This window comes from Aedes albopictus, chromosome 1 (genome assembly GCF_035046485.1).
Source record: "Aedes albopictus strain Foshan chromosome 1, AalbF5, whole genome shotgun sequence".
NCBI lineage: Eukaryota > Metazoa > Arthropoda > Insecta > Diptera > Culicidae > Aedes > Aedes albopictus.
This window is the reverse complement of record NC_085136.1, coordinates 269,715,385-269,733,359: the sequence shown is the minus strand read 5'-3', so window position 1 is coordinate 269,733,359 and position 17,975 is coordinate 269,715,385. Positions and strand designations below refer to the sequence as shown.

At 41.6% G+C, this 17,975-nt stretch overlaps 1 protein-coding gene across 7 annotated transcripts in view; it reads left to right on the top strand.

Moving 5' to 3' along the window:
- The window catches only part of LOC109429334 (serine/arginine repetitive matrix protein 1), a 497,632-nt gene that overhangs the window by 108,684 nt on the left and 370,973 nt on the right, over positions 1 to 17,975 (top strand). For all 7 annotated transcript variants that reach the window (XM_062846750.1, XM_062846749.1, XM_062846752.1 and 4 more), the window contains one exon: positions 9,575 to 9,729. In XM_062846750.1, coding sequence (XP_062702734.1) covers positions 9,575 to 9,729 — 155 coding nt within the window. The remainder of the gene's footprint in view (positions 1 to 9,574; positions 9,730 to 17,975) is intronic.

The window sequence follows — 17,975 nt, the reverse complement described above, 5'->3', positions numbered from 1 at the left end:
ACTTTTGTAACATGATTGATAGTATCATTTTGGAAGAACGAATATAAAAAATAAAGAAATAGATAATCAAAAGTTGCTTTTTTTTCTCGTGTAGGTTGCTGATGCACTTTAATTCCACAAAATTGGTCGATTTTAAATCCCCACCAAAGTTGATCCGTTCATCTGCATTGCCATAATCTTCCCACTTGATTCGGCTGAAATTGACCCCATTCAACACCAGTCGACACCCGATAATGGTATTCCCACAGACAAACAGACGTAACACCTTGAACGATTTTCATGTAAATCCATCGCCCAGTTCACACTACTATCACCTGGTGGGAAAATTGCACGAACCACTGTGTTGTGCAATATCGTCAACAGAAGGCGCTAGTGTGAAACGTCAAACGCATAGAAAAACGATGCGCGCGCCTCTGGTTGTGAAGGCCACAACTATGAAAATTTAAAATGATCGTTAAAAGCGTGGTCGATGGAAATTTCGCAAGTGTTACGTCTGTTTGTCTGTGGTATTCCACTTACCATAGCCTGTGTACAGCTAACACACATAAGTTTCGTATTCTGAACAGTACTCTGTACCCATAATCCAACACCCAAATAGCATAGGGAGGCATAAAGGATTCCATGGGGTACAAATGCAAAACTTTTTGGCATCCACTCAACTCCGTTGTCATTTGGCACAGTGGCCAATCTGGGCGTTTCATACCATCAGGAATTGCCTTAATTGACCTCGTTTGATGATTGCGGGATTGCGCGGAACGAGCGCGTTGATCCCAAAATCGATGGTAAAACGTTTTCAAATTTGAACTTATAAATGGAATCGATGGCCGGACATCCAGCGAGATAAACAGCTTGTGAGTGGCAAATTTTTGCTCTAGTGTTGTTTTAGGAGATAAACAGCTTATGTTCCAATTCGCCATCAATTTTTCGATACACCCAGTCACATGATTGATTTATCTTCCTTCCGTCAGATGATGGACGCTCTGGTCCAAGTTGGTATCTCGATTCACCGAACAACGATCCATCAAAACAACCTACCCGGCTTAGCCCCGGCGGCACCACAGGGGCGATGAGCCTAGTTGCAGCCATTTTCCAGACCATTCTGCTGTCATCGCGCATATTTCTCATACGTGGAGCTATGAGTATGGGCTTTTACATACCAACCACGTCACCATACTCCATATATAGGCGCCGTGTTCATTGCAGACAGTGTGTGCGAAAAATCCACGATAAATGGAGCTATTTGGGTTTGGCAACCGACGATAAAAATCCACCCATGTTTGAGCTTATGACTGCGTCGTGATGGGTTGTTAAAAATCTGAATAATTCACTAGGTGGTGGATCGGCTTTTCTTGTGGACAATCCTTTCAATGATAGTATTTTCGACAATTTTTTATACCGTCAAATATGCGAATTACTGGAATTACGTGAACTTTTTGCTGAGCATCACTTTAAGTAGTTATTCAGATAAATTTACTAAAACACTGCATCACGTCAGTTTTCTTTTGTAAATTGAAGGAGAAGCGACACCAGTATAATCACATTGTTTTGGAATTGTTTTAAGCTAGATAAAAGATTGTACTTAATAAAACATTTATTGTTACTGATTAAATAAACAACCTGTTTAAGGTTTAAACATAGTATATCAATACAATCGTTTTTATAGAAAATAGAAATTCCACTATTCTTGAAGACTGAAGTCGATGTAGAGATGAGTTTTTCTGCGCCTTGAATGATAAGGAAAGTGTGAACATGAAGCAAAATCCTTCTTTATGGCTTACATACAAACGTGATAGAACGTGAATGACGACATCCATGTCGTAAAATTGGAAGGATGTGCTATTATTTCACATAGTCACGCATCATTATAATATGATGCAGATGAAGCTTTTCCAGGTACGCTGGCATAGAGACTGTCACAACTTATTTTTGAAACCACGAGTCAGAAAAAAGCAATGATGTGTGTCATTCGTAACTCTTTCAACCCTGCAAAAATGAATCATGTTACCTACTGTTCAGTAGGACATTAATATATAAATGTACTGTTTTTCAAACCAGTCAACCTCGACGAACATAAAAATACACCAACCATGCTTTTAACAATCGATATTAATTAGACCTACAGCCATTAAGTGTTCTCCACTGATACGCACCAAGTTTCACTGGCGTATAGCAGCACAGATTTCATGTTCGAGTAAAACATTCGGATTTTGGTGCGTCGACTAATCTGCTTGTTTTTCCATACATTTCCTATACTCGCAAAAGCAGCTTTCACCTTCTTGATCCGTGCACCTATGTCGATCTTGGTGCCACCATCGGCCACCATTTGGCTACCGTGATATTGAAAGCTTTCAACATTTTCCACTAATTGCTCGGCTACCGTAAAGATGGAAGCGTTGATCGTGTTTACATCCAACGATATGGTCTTGTTGAAGTTGATGGTAAGACCTGTCGCTAAGGAGCGATTGGCGAGCTTTCTCTGCATATCAGAGCATCGTTGAGCTAAAAGAGCAACGTCATCAGCCAGTCCGAAGTCATTTAGGCTCTCCGAAGTACTTTTTAGGTTAGGTAATGGTCTGCCACAGCAATCCACGTTTTGGTTCACGGTCAATCGCACCTACCAGGATCTCGTCGATTACGATGAGGAACAGTAGCGGTGATATGATACAACCTTGCCTCACTCCAGCAACGAGCCGGATGAGATCGGACAAAACACCTTTGTACAGTACTCTGCACGAAAATGCCCTGTACTGTGCTTCAATGAGGCCGATGATTTTCTCAAGTAAACCCTTGCGCCTGAGGCTCCCACATATTTCTGTGATTGAGACGGTCAAAAGCTGTTTCGTAATCAATGAACACCAGGTAGAGAAACTGTTTACATTCATTGATTTGCTCCAGAATGATACGAAGCGTGACAATATGGTCCACACAGGATCGGCTGGCACGGAATCCTGCTTGCTGCCGTCGGAGAGTTGCGTCAATCTTCTCCTGCATCCGCTTAAGGATCACTTTGCAAAGGACTTTGAGAACGATACACAGAAACGTGTTGCCCTGCCAATTATCGCATACAGTCAGGTCACCCTTTTTGGGTACCTTTACTAAGACGCTTTGCATCCAGTCGGCTGGAAACGTCTCGGTTTCCCATATGTTACAGAGTAATTGATGCAGTAGTTGTGCGGATACTACGGGGTCAGCTTTGAACATCTCTGCTGATATGCGATCGACCCCTGGGGCCCTGTTCGATTTCATGCTACGGATGGCTGTTTCTATCTCTTGCTCTGATGGAGCTTCGGTGTAGACACGGGTAATGCGTCGAACCCTTGGCGGATCATGCTGAGGTGTTGATAGCGTGGCTGACACTTAAAAAAGGTTTCCAAAGTGCTCGATCGAGCGTTTCAACTGGTCAGCTGGGTCGATCAGTAACTGCCCAGACGTGTCTTTCACGGACATCGTAACATTCGTCTTAATCCCACTAAGGGGACGAACATCGTAGAGGAGACGGATGTCACCCGTCGGTGTTTGTGGCTTTCTCGCCTTCGTCGGCAAGGGAGTTCCTTCTCGAGAGCCGAATAGCGCTGACGGGCTACGGCTTCGGCTCCTCGTGTTTTCGCTCGCTCTATCGTGGCTTTGACGTTCCGTCGCTCCTCTATCTTCCTCTAGGTGTCATCTGTGATCCACTGCTTTCTCCGGGTGCGTAGCTCCCCCAAATTATTCTCGCCGGTGGCGATGAAGGCGTTCTTGATGGCAGTCCATTGATCTTCTACGGTTCCACCTGCTGGAATATCTGCAGCACGGTTCTCTAGCTCCTCAACGATATACCTTCTCACCGCAGTGTTTTCCAGTCGGCGTGTGTTGAGCCAGCGCCCGATTGTCTCCTCTTGTCGATGGACTAGTCCTACGATTCAACTCTTCACCCCGTCTCTCAGTTGAATGTCTACAATCCAATCTTAGTCCGCTATGTACTTAGAGTTGGGGCTGGTAGGGGCTTGGTTAGGATGTCCGCCTCTTGCTTTTGAGTTGGCACGTACACTAGCTTTACCTTTCCTTCTGCTACAGCTCCTCTGATAAAGTGAAACTTGACATATTGACGTTTAGTTCACGCGTTTAGTTTCCTCCTTTTCTGCCATGGCAATGGTCCCTTGATTATCCTCGTGTATTGGTACCGGGTACAAGTTGGATGCTCCCAAGTTTGTCAATAGTCCGCTATGCCACATTGTTTCGCTAATTGAACTTCTCATTGCAATACATTCAGCCTCTGTCGATGACATTGCCACTGCGCGCTGCTTCTTGGATGACCATAGGACAGTACAGCCGAAACCCTTGATCAGGAATACAGATACAGATTTACGATCCACTAGCATAGTCAGCATCAACGAAAACATTGATTGGTGGTTCATGCGGGTTACTCTTGAATGTCAGCTTCATATCCTTGGTGGCTTGAAGGTACCGCAATACTCGCTTTGCATGTCTCCAGTGATCCTCTCCTGCAGCATCCTGGAATCTTGCTAAGTAGCCAGCAATGTAGCACAGGTCCGGTCTTGATCCCAGCATCAGGAACATCAAGCTGCCAACCAGTTCACGATACGGATAGCTTCATCCTCCAGACGTTGGCCGTAACTGCAACTTTGTTTCAGCAGGCGTACTAGCTGGTTTACAATTCTCCATTCCGAAACGTGACAGGATTTACCGGATAAATGCTCCTTGAGATAGATACATGCCGCCCTCATCTCGTTCAATCTTGATGCCCAGAAAATGGTGGAGTTCATTCATATCTGTCATCTCGAATTCTTCTCTAAGTCGCTTCTTGATACTTTCTACGGCTCGTAAATCAGCCGCAACCACGAGTAAATCGTCCACGTAGATCACGATGAATGCAATGTTTCTTCTTTGTCCACGAATGTTTACGCAATAGTCGTGCCGATAGCAAACAAAACCCATGTTGAGGAAAACTTCGTTGAATCGTTCATTCCAGCAGCGGGGGGATTGCTTGAAACCATAGAGGGATTTCTTCAACAAGCACACCTGGGTTGGCTAACCTTTTACCCCCTCTGGAACACGCATGTTCACCTTTTCTTGAAGAACGCCATTGATGAACGCCGTTTTAACGTCTATTTGGTGAACCTTCATATCTCGATGGGTCGCGACAGCCAGAATCGTCCGAATCGTTGAAAATTTTGCTACAGGGGCGAATGTCTCTTCGTTATCAACATGCTTCCGCTGCAGGTATCCTTTGGCAACCAAACGGTCCTTGTAGTGCTCAGAATTCCCGTCAGCATCCGTTTTCATCGTAAACACCTATTTGCTCTGAACCGATTTTACTGCATCTGGGCATTTTACCATCGTCCAGGTTTGATTTTTCTCCAGGGACCTCAGTTCGTCATCAATTGCCTTCCTCCATTCCGTCTCGTGCGGGTGTCCATCAACCTCCGCATATCATGTAGGTACCTGTTTGAATTCATCAGTAGCAGAGAGGGCTATATACCTAAGGGGCAATAACATCAGCAAACCAACCTGGAGTCTTGCGCTCCCGACCACTGGACCTCGGAACAATCTCCTCATAGCTGTTCCCGTTTGATTGTGGCAGGAGCGCTGATGCACCTTCTTCACTGATGCCTTCATCAGCAGGCTCGTACTCGTCTTCAGGGAGAATGACTTCTGGGATGACTAACTTCGCATATTCCTCTTCCTCCGGTGTCTTGAATAGAAAACTTAATTCGTCAAAGTTTACATTGCGCGCTACGAACATTTTCCGTTTTTCTAGATTCCTCAACCGGTAACCACCAGTCGGGGCATAACCAAGCATCACGCTACGTTGACCAGAGTCATCCAACTTGCTCCTCTTCTGCTTCGGAATCAAAGCAAATAAAAGCATCCAAATACTCGCAGCTTACCAAAGTGTAGAATTAGCTTTAGTTAAAATACACAGAAATAAAAACCAAAAAAAAAAAGCTTACCAACGTTCGGTTTTTTGCCATGCCAGAGCTCAGCGGGTGTAACACTTCCTCTCAGAGCTTCTGTTGAGTTTCGATTCGTCACGTAGACTGCATTCAACACTGCTTCTCTCCACATCGATTTCGATGCGCCATATTCCGTTAACATCGCTCTCATCTTCTCCGCAAGCGTTCGATTGAATCTTTCTGCCACTGTTGAGGAGTGTAGCCAACAGTCGATTCCACTTGGATTCTCTGCTTCGTGTAATACTCGTGCTGCTCGTTTGAAAAATATTCTCTTCCTAGGTCGCATCTCAGGTTTGCAATTTTCGATCCAAATTTGGCCGTCGCCATGGCTTCGTAGACCTTGAAGTACTCGAAGACTTGATATTTTCGATTCATCAGGTAGACAACAGCAAAATGGGTGTAGTCGTCGATAAACGACACAAAGTACTGATACCCATCTGCTGTCCTCGGTGTTATCTGGCCACAGACATCCGTATGAAAGCGCTCCAACGGTCTTGTTGTTCTCGGTCGACTCTCGTTGAACGGTAACCGGATCATTTTGCTCTCAGCACAGCACTCACAAAGTCCACCTTCGTCATTTACTTCGCCAAGTCCATCAACCATCTCGTTCTGTTTCAGCCGTTGAACATTCTTGAAGATTAAGTGTCCGAACCGTTTGTGCCACTGCCTTTTGCAACCATTGCCGAATGCGACGTCACACAGCTCATCTTCAGATAATACAAACTTCCACGTAGCTTTGCCACAGCTATGGTTTCTCCGTCCTTGGACAATATTGCTCGATCACGATTAAAATCTACCTTCACACCAGCCTTCAGAAAACGCGATAACGACAGCAAGTTGAACTTGAGATTCTTCACGAAAAGCACATTCCCCAGACACAACGTCAGTCCGCTTCCATTGACGGCAACCTTTCCTTTTACCGTTCCTTCTTTGGTAGCAGTTAGATTCTCACCTTCTTTGACACTTTCGATCACCAAAGGCTCGCCGAACTCACATAAATATTGAAAAAAATCTTCCTTATACGCCATATGCCAACTTGCTCCCGAGCCAAGATCCATTCGATGAACGAATCTGCCTTATGATCCTTTCTTTCATCCTGAAACAGAACTAGTGCAATTTCTCTATTCACTGGAACGGTCGCGATTTGAGCCTTACCATGTCGATTCTTCATCTTCGGACAGGAGAATTTCTTGTGTCCCAATTCGCATACGAAGCATTTTCCTTGAAACTTGTTCTTCTGCTTGCCTCTCACCGGCTTCGCTGCAAACGCTGATCCTGATCCTTTCGAAACACCATCTAAAAATCGCTCTCTCTTCCCGATCGCTTCTGTTTTTCAGCCAATAATCGTGCCTTCACAGTGTCCAGCTTCAGCTGATCGTCTCCAAGATTCTCCATAGCGGTAGTCACGACGGTAGTCATAAGACGACGGAAGTGAAATGAACAGTTGACTCTCGGCATACAACTTCGAAACAGTAGCTCTAGCTTCTTTCAACTGGTGGTTCAGCTCATCAAAGCGGCGGAAATGGTCCATAATCGGTGTTCAATTTTCATTCTACCATCTTCAACGTTGCCAGGGATCTTCGAATGTAGGTTTGCGTTGCAAAGCCCTTCTTCGCGAACGTATTCGCCAGGGAATTCCACATCTCCTTGGCAGTATCCTTGTCACGCACATACATACTCCAGATGTGAATCAGCAATGTACGCCACCAGAAGAGCCTTTGCTTTTTCGTTCTTTTCGCGGAACGCTGCCAGCTGCGCTTCATCCATGGGTACACCCTTCGTGAGCATCTTCTTCACGCCGTGGGCAGACATCTGCGTTTCTACTCGGATTCTCCATACGTCGTATCCCTCTCCGGCAAATTGAACAATTCCAACATTTTCTACTCTCGACATACTTCCGCCTTCTCCAACGATCTTTACAATCTTGAAATGATTCGCTTTATCTTCAGTAGCCTCACGCAACTGGACGTGTGTTCAATAACAGGGTTGATTTACAAGTTTTTCAGTAGCTGATTGTGTCTAAACAACATCTTGGTAACCAGGGTGGTGCCCTGGTGACTAGTCAACTGCTCCTACGATTCTACTCTTCAGGATGTGATCCAGAATATCCAAGTGGCAGATTCTTCGAAAACAGTTTCAAGCGGGTTTTAACACCGAGTGTCCAAAAAATATATTTAGGAGGGTTCAAAATACATGGGGGTGTCCAAAACAGTGGAAACTGATGCTTCAAAAATCACCCCATTTGGCATAATGCCGTTTGGCATAATGCCATTTGGCATAAAAGCCATTTGGCATAACGGTCATTTGGCATAATGGTCATTTAGCATAACAATTATTATGCACATTCTTACCAAGAAGGCTGTTCTTCGTGTTATGCCAAATGGCCTTTATGCCAAATTCCATTATGACAAACGGCGTTATGCCAGATGTCATTATGCCAAATGGGGTAGAGCCCAAAAATCAGTTATTTTCATCAAACTTTCAGCCATAAATGGGTATTTTTACTGACATTTTTAACCAACATCATCATTATATGTAACATCCTCTATATCTGTTTGATTTTAGCTTAAATTCAAACTTATGTCCTGTAGGGGTCCACAATTCGACCGTTGGCCTATTTTCTGGTTTGGTGATATTTTTTCGTTTCTGATTATGAGTTCTCATAAATAAATGAAAATTCGACAGCAGCTTACGAAGGATGCAGTTAAGTTTCGAATGGCTGCACGCTATGTCCAAAGGGTAGTATTATGAAAAGTGAATGTACCCTAAATGTTTTTCACTAGAATCGAAGATTTGGACCTCTAGTTTCAGAATCTGTGCGGCTTTAAAAAAATCATCTAGAGTTTTTATTTTTTTTATTTTTGTTTTTTTTTTCTATTTTCCCATATAAATGTCGAAAAAAGATACTTTGAGGTCAATTTCATCCCATATAAAAATGTATGAAAAAAAAAACCCAAGATGAAATATTTTAAATCGCACTTATTCTGAATCAAGAGGTCCAAAAATACGGTTCAAGCGAATAAACTTTGAGGTATATTCAATTTTCATAATAGTTTCCTTTGGACATAAAGTGGGCTGTTCAATCATTTTTATGGTTCAGAAATACTGCAGATTTCAATCTTGATGTTCGTATTCGTTGAATTGTATTGGTTTGGTTAGATTTACCTACGAAACGTAGAGTTTGTATAGTGGTTTATTCTGGTTGAACTGTTATAGGAACACGTAGTAACCCTTCATATTCTCATGCATTAATAGAAATCTAGCATCGCGTAGAAACCGTTGGATCATTTTTAGCTCATCTATCAGAAAAGATTCGTGAAGTAGAGAAGTTGGCTCGTATTAATGTGTATAAAATGCTTTAATATTTGTTTGCAAATATCCTTAAAACATTCACAAGAATCCAATTAGCTTAGCATAGTTTCTTGTATATTATATTAGGAATATCATTAGCAAAATGTCCCCAATTACTAGTTATCATGTTGTTTCCAATATTCCCATGCTATAGCAGTAGTCGTTTAGCTTAGTTGCGCTTGACAAGCCTCGTTCAACATAGCATTACTAACGTTCTAAATTCTATTCTTACCTTCTCATCCTGTACCTTCGTTGGACACCTTCAACAGCATCGATCAACGAACCGCCCTTGCCGCGGAGGAAAAAATGCCCGGAACTGGCCTACCGGACGCACGAGTTCATGGCGGCCAACCAGCTGCGGGGAGGCAACGAACCGTCGGCCCACGATAGGCCCGATGCGGCAACGACTCACTCACGTGCTAGGGTAAGTACCATCAATACTTGTCACCTCTAACCTAACTAACTGCTGCTACTACCACCGTTACTACTGAGTTGTGATAGATTAAGTTAGTTAGGAAATGTGGGAAAACCACATGTGGGAAGTGTCCAGGCTGGGAAGAAAGGAGTTATGGTGAGCGGAGAGCTCCCGAACTCCGATTTCCGGTGAAGACCGCCGCTTGCCTAAAAGACGAGAGAGAATCGATGTCGTGTGTTAGTTGAATTTTACTTATTTTCCGTTTTGATTTTTCTTTCCAAACAAGGGCAACATCGGACAGATTTTTATGCAACAACATTTACACCACTTTTTCAGTTGTGACAATCTCTGAATAAATTTCGGTAATTAATCAACTTCGATCACGAGACGGCAAAAACGAGCGAACATTAAAATGCAATTAACTCGCTTCCCTTTGGCCGGTATGGCCACCTTCATGCCAAAGGCAACGGAGTGAGAGCCTAATTTCGATGTGGGGTCATCAATTTCACGCCATCATCGCGGTGTACCACCCACGTGGTCCTACGCCCCCTGTCAACAGTCACCCCCAAGGTGCGGGTCAACCACCCTGCTCAAGCTGCAGCATGTGTTTGGCACTGGTTCTGACAAAGTTCGTTTATGGAAGGTACCTACCGGTACGGAATGTAAATGGTGGACCGACAACCGTATGACACGATTTGTCACTTGTTTGAGGTCATTTGGGGGCGGATGGCAAACATTTGGCTCAGAGTTGGCACCACGGTGTTGATTTGGAAGCTTGGCTTGGCAGGCAGTTCGATGCAATCTGCGATGGTCAATGTTTTCTACTGGGGTAATGACTTTGTGGGTCGTGGGAGGGTTTCTAGTTACGCTGACAACAGTTATTCCGTTTTTGCCTTTCTCGTACATAGTATACTGTAATGTTACATGTTTACTCAAAAACGAATTTTAGATATATAAAAGCTCAGCGGGTCTAGCCACATATGCCAAGCAACTCAATTCGACGAATCAGTGGACTTCTGGGATCTCCTCCGACGTCAACGAAGGAGATTGGTCTGCTTATCCACCCTGAGCCTAATCTGTTCCAATTACTGTTAAGCCAATAGCCTAGCCGGGACCACCAGAAGTAATACACCAATGCATTGTTTTTTAAGCAATTTGGGAATAATTCGCTCAACAGACACCTGAACAAGAAGTTCCAGGTAGTGTGGGATTAAGAACCGTCTTTTCTAACAAAAGTAAGAGCCAGGACTACTCTTTCCTCGACCCACCAAACAGAATTTCACCACGCATGCTTCAAACTGCACAGCAAGAACCAAGAACTGAAACCGCGTGCACAGCGATTTGCCCTTTCCGCAAGTAAGGTTCTATCAGCCAGCACCAGAAGGGGTTGCTGACACTATAGTGGGGTCTACACTTACCCCGACCTTGCAGAGGGTCCCTTACCAACTGCGGGATCCAACCCTCGCGGCCACGAAATCGCTGTAAGGGTCATCGGTATGAGCTATGTTGCCGACTCTGAACCCTTGAACCACCTTTTGTATCGCTTATGCGCTAGCCATTCTCCGAGTCCACGAGCCATTTCCTCTGTAGCTCCAAGACGATGTGGGTGATAGCCGTTGAAACGGCATTCCAGCCAAACACATCCCTACACATCCTCTTTTTTTATAGAAAGAGGAAACCTGCTTTCACAGATACCCGAGAGGTAGATCCTCAGGCTATATGGGGTCGACACTAAAACCTCTTTTTCTCTCTTTCTTACCTTCGCGGTACGCCCGTTAGGGATGACTTCGAGAAGGGGGATGACTTCGTACAATGAGTATACTCTGATGGTAAGCGTTCCACCTGCTATCGCCTTAAGTTCACTCTTCTCCGGAGGCTCGAGCCCTGGCTAGTACATAGACTACGTTGGGCTCAAGCTCCTGGATGGGGAGGGGGAGCCAACTCAACTAGTTGTTGTTCGGCTCGCCATTTTATCTGTAGTTCAAGGACGATTCGAGATACCGTGGAAGAAACGGCATCCCACTTGTCCTCCCCCGTACACATCCTTTCAACAATGTTGTCGGGAGTGATCTCTCTACCGCATACCTCCTGCATAATCGACCTTTGCTCCACGAAGCGTGGGCATTCAAAGAGCACATGCTCCGCGGTCTCGTCGCAGTCTGCACACTCCGGACATGTAGGAGAACCTGCATGTCCGAATCTGTGCAGATACCGTCGTGCGGGGCTTCTTTTTACACTTTTTCATGGTTTTTCAACTTTATGACATTATAACTCCCAGAGTAGTTTATGGATTTCCACAATTTTTACACACAATAATTGTGAGTATGTATGTAGGATGTATGCAAAATTTGAACTAAATCCATCAATAAACAAAAAAGTTGATCATACACCAATCGGACACATCTCATATAGAACCGGATGGGGGCTACTTTGGACATTTTTATCTATAACAAAACTGCAATTCAGATTCCAGGGTTATTTAGAAACCTACTTTGTACCAATACTGTAGTATACTGTATCATACATAATTTCAATAAAAATATGCGTTTTAAGATGGTTATGTGCTACCTTTGGTACTATGAGTAGCGTGATATTGCTATATAGATAGCCTGAAAAAAGGGACCATCAATCCTTTATTTAGGTGAAACGGTCGTTTTTAACGTATAACGATACAAATATTCGATTGTATATGCTACGTAGATACATTTTGAATGAATTGATCAACCCTTTGATATTTATGAACTGTAGAAACAATGCTTACAGACCAAATGTTCTGATACGTTATGTATATTTTATTGGTTTATTCGATGTTTTATCGCGTCCTGACAAGCAATAAACGGTCTGTTCGAAAAATAATTTCAACCAAATGAAGGGCAAACTATTGTTTCATAATAGGGTATCGGGATGCTTCGTTGGCATAGCCCCCTCGTTCGGCCTATCTCAATGTAAACCAAAAACTCAAACAAACACGCATAACTGGATATCGGAAGAGCTATGCGCAAAACAACTGTAACATTTTGTTTCAATTTTAGCACTTTGGAACATTACAATTGAATGAAAATGTCAGTTTGTTTAGCTTTTGTAGACGCCATGATTCTTCGGCTTAGTGGGTAGTCTATACACATGATCATAAATGGCATGATTCTGGAACATTTTGAATTCACTTTTCAATAACTGAACATTTGATGCGACGGTCAAAGACGCTATTTTGAGCTTTTGTATTTGTTTTCAAAGAATAATATCTATTTTACAAATTGAATGTGGGCCGAATATTGAGGACATTTTTTTTCACTATGTACCCAAATCTTGGCCTATCAGTAAAGTGACGTCAAAACAGCGATAAAAAGACGTCAACAACATTTCTTGCGTAAGAACCAGAAAGAACGAACAGGAAGGAAGATTTTGTGTGCGGTGACTGTAAAAATATAACACAATAATAAGATTGCGTTGTTTTTGTTACATAATTAAGAAAGAACTTTAGTTTAAGTGATTTATTTATAGTTTTTTGAAAATTTGGCTCCGAAAATATAATTTAAAAGTAAGATTGGTGAACAAACAGAGATGATACTTCAGCAGAAATATTGAAAAAATGAGATAATTAGTGGTACTAGTGCATGGAAATCAATAGGCCAACGTTGTATCCACTAATAGGCCAATTTTTGTACCATAAACCAACGTTGCATATCATCGCATCAAATCTTTTCAACTTAATTAAGTAAATTCTTGAATATTCACGTTAGTTTACTTTCAGTTGGTGAAACATGCATTGCCTAGAGTGTGTAATAGGGTCGACATATTATTTCTAGTGCTATTAATTCATGAGTTATGGTCAAAATTGTCAAGGTGGCTTGCAAATTAGGCCAAGGAATGGTACATATACCCTAGTCCCAAAGACATCAAATAGATTTGAACCATATTTTGAATTAAAAAAATCCATATTCAAAAGTGTCCAAAGTAGCCCCGCATTTCAAAAGTAGCCCCGCACGACGGTACCACCTAAAGCACCCACGGCCTGGGGTTGAATCTATGACAAAAGGTCGAAAGACATAAGGTCGAAGGACAAAAGGTCGAAGGACAAAAGGTCGAATGGACAAAAGGTCGAATGGACAAAAGGTCGAATGGACTAAAGGTCGAACGGACAAAAGGTCGAATGGACAAAAGGTCGAATGGACAAAATGTCGAATGGACAAAAGGTCGAATGGACAAGAGGTCGAATGGACAAAAGGTCGAATGGACAAAAGGTCGAATGGGACAAAAGGTCGAATGGAACAAAAGGTCGAATGGATAAAAGGTCGAATGGACAAAAGGTCTAAAAGGGTAAAGAGGTTAAATAGACTAAAGACAAATTGGAAGATATGAAAAAGTGATCAGAATTGGACCGAAAAACGACGATTAAAAAATAGAACGAGTGATAGCAAAATTATTTAACAAGTTCAAAACAATCATTATTGGAAAATAGGAAAGTGTCTTCTAAAACTTGCAATAGCTTATATGCAGCAATTTTTACCGCATTGCAATTCGAAATAGATGCCCATAAATGATGAATAGTAATGTTAAGTTAAGGTTAAATATGGAAAATAATATTCCTTGCATGGCATGTCAAGCAGAAATTGTGCCCATTTACGCTCATCTTTCACTGAACTTTTCAGTTTCATTTACCTTACAAAAAGAAAGAGAAAAAACGCACAATAAAATGTACATAATTTCTCTCACGCAGAGTTTTTGTGCGGGTGATTAGAGTGCTGCGTGAGAGCAATGAGAGCCCGCAGATCATAATCCCAATTTCTGCGCGCACGCAGAAAAAACAGAACTCAGTGCACACGCAGTGTGATTAAAGGGGTCAGTGTTGTTTGAGCATTTGGTGAACCGAAAGCATGCCAGTAAGTTCAAAACCCGCTAAGGGGTATCAAATCCTGTGACATCAGAGACAAGCAGACGTCTTAAGCTGGTCAAGGACTTACAGTTGATGAATATTTTGGTTCCAAATTCCACCAACAGGTGGTGCTAGTGAGCTAACAAATTTTGTTTTTCATATATATCAGGAAAAATTGCAAAAAATGCAACTAGCGCCACCTAGCTGCAGAAACTCGAACCAAACGATAATTATCCTGAAAACCCTTGATCTACCAAACAATTTTGCCGAAGACACCATCTTTCTAAAGAATCAGAATGCTGAGATATGTGAAATGTAAAATTTGAGTGCCGTACGCGAACGAACCAAGATTGAACGAGTGTTTGCGTACTGAGTCGGGTGCGAGAGCATTCATATTGTAACGTTCACTTAGCGTTCAGTGGAAGAATTCAGTACTGGGAATTAAATCAGTGAGTGCGTTTTGATTCAATCAGCTGAATGCCACTCGGTAGTTGAGAGAGCGAACGTTCTTTTCGTATACACCGATGCAAGCTGATTCATTTCGAACTCTATTTGTTTCTCTCCTGATTCGCTTCGGTGACGTCGGTGGCGAGCCGTTCGTGTTGCGTTCGTTCTTAGTGCGCCGGGCTCTCACTCAGCATTGGGTTGTTGGCGTTCTTTTTGCTATTTTGCATCGCCGGCATTCGGGTGAGCGAATGAGTTTTCCCATGCTTGCACCGGTGAGCGTAAAATTACATATGGCACTCATACCCTATATGTTTTCCATTTCAATTTAAGAAAACAATGAAAACAAAGAAAACTATTAACGGAGAATGGTTACTACTCAGCAAAATATTTGAAATTATACCTAACGAAAAAAAAAATGCATACGAATTTCTATCTTATTTAACTTAATTTTACATCAAACAATTTCTTGTATGGAATGTTCAACGCAAGCTTCATACTGAGAGCAAGCTGTAAATTTATAAACTGATGGAAAAATGTGTGCGATACGACGAGGTCCTTTTGTTACAGGTTAAATGATATAACATTTTTAATTGTGTAAGTAACAAAAATGCATAGTTGTGTAGTATTTTTTGATTATAATTCTTTTGCTTCGTTCAGAAATAACGAAAGCATTCTAGAAATTTTCAAAAGATATAGTTAACGATCCAATATTAACCCATGAAGCTTCGTAAATGCACAGGATGTAAATAAAATGAGGACGTTTGAGAATTTCTTGAAAATAAACATTTACTTGACATCTTACAGCATTAAACAATTTTAGACATTATTTTAATCATTCGAACCGTGCACCGATTTATTGGTTGATTCGAATATATTATGGGTAGTAGTATGGGTTTGTCATGCTCGTTCTCAAAACTGAAGAAGTTTTTTTGACAACAAACCGTTAGTTATAAAAAAGTGATAAACTGATTGATCTTACATTTCAGTGTTTTTTTTCTATTAATCAATGTCAAAACTTACTTTAACGGTAATGATCGATCCTCCAGTGTACCGCGCTGTCTCAACTGTTATCAACTCAGTAGCTCTATACAGAGCTCGGTATTAATATTTGCTAACCATTGCTAAACATTATTATCGTCACTGTTGGAATTGTGTCGCTTCTTAGAACAGGAAAAGCTTGGTTTGAAGCAACAATGTTTTATTAGCGCGTTAAGAAGTTGTAGGGATAGTAAACTCTTAGTTTTAATTTGTTGCTCGTACTAATTAATACATGCTTTTTTATCTGTATTAACGAGATTTTTAGCCTTAGGCTAGTTCATCTCGGAACCCACACTTTTCTTCCCTTCCGAAGGAAGAACTCATAATTTGTGAGTATGTCAGGAGTGGGATTCGATCCCAGGTCCTCGGCGTGACAGTTACGAGCTGTAACCATCACACCAGATCCGCTCCAGAGAGTACATGTTTGTTCCTCTCATCTATGGTATATATCTTTTAAAATTCCGTTAAGTTTTAAAAAAGTGTTTTTTCTAAAGCACATTATACACAGACCATGCTAATATTGAGTGGAAAAGGGTCTCTTTATGGTGTATAGAAGAATCCACATACCAATGAACATTTAAGCAACAAACACTCTATAGAAACAAAACAAAGCTTTACATGTGTAAAAAGACCTTATAGATACCTGATATCCACTCATCTCTAACGGTTTGCATATGATTGCTTTGATTGAAAAAAAAAAATACGTTGAAATATGCGTTTGCTCGTTGTATACTTGTTATTTGCAACGCTTTCTAGTTACATGTCCATTAATTTAAAAATTTGATAAGTTGTTGCATTTAAAAGGCACCATGAAAAACACTCAAGTGCCATATATGTGCTGTCAGTGCACTTCAATTCACGTTAGTGTCAAAGTTACGTTTCAAACATGTTGCAACAGGGGGCATCCATTAAGTACGTCACGCTCAGAGGGGGGAGGGGGGGTTCTGAAAAGTGTGACAAGCAATGCTTTAGGTATATGTAAAACCCGTACGAAGGGGGGAGGGGGGGTTGAAAATTCCCAAATTTGGCGTGACGTACTAAATGGATGCCCCCACAGGTGAACGGCCGCTGTTGTAGATGGCTTCCTATGAAAATATAGCGACTGGCCGTTGGTTTTTTGGCTATATCTCTAAAACGGTAAGAGATTCCATTTTGGCTTCAAAGAACGAAAGGAAGAACATTAGTTTTTGCGCTAGGAAAAATTTTGTTCAAAATAATCTATGATACAAACGGTACTTTTATCGGCATTTTTAGACGTTTTTTCTCTATGGTGAAAAATTTTTAAGAAACTTTTTTCTCATTGTATTTTTATCGGATTGCTGAGGTAATTTGGCGTCGATTTCACTAAAAAAAAGTTTGTTCTATGATGCATAGTTTTTGAGATATGATTTTTTGAAGTTTGGGGAATTTCAAAAAATTTTGGAAAATTGTGAAATTTTATCTAGCGTTTTTCGGGAAAATAGTCCATTATGATTTTTTTGAATTCCAAATTTGATCATATATCCACGACCTCTAGCTCTGGTGAAATTTTCATTGAAATCGGAGACCCTTCGGCCCAAACCTGTTCGGTAATAAAAAAAAATCCAAAACAGCCTATAAATTTAAGAAGGAAAAATCCCTAACAAATAACTAAACTAAATTGCTATTAAATAAATACTACATTAACAGAACTTGGAAGAACAGCCTACAAACAAAAGAAGGAAAAATTTCCTATGGAAATGTTAGTGACTGAAATGCATATAATTTCTATAACAGCACTACAATGTTTCTTTCAATGAGCGGCAACAAAGACTTCTCAAAAATGTTTGTCTTATAAGCGAGAAATACCAGCTGGTAAATTGGTCTACTGAAATTCGACCTTTTGTCCCATTCGACCTTTTGTCCCTTCGACCTTTTG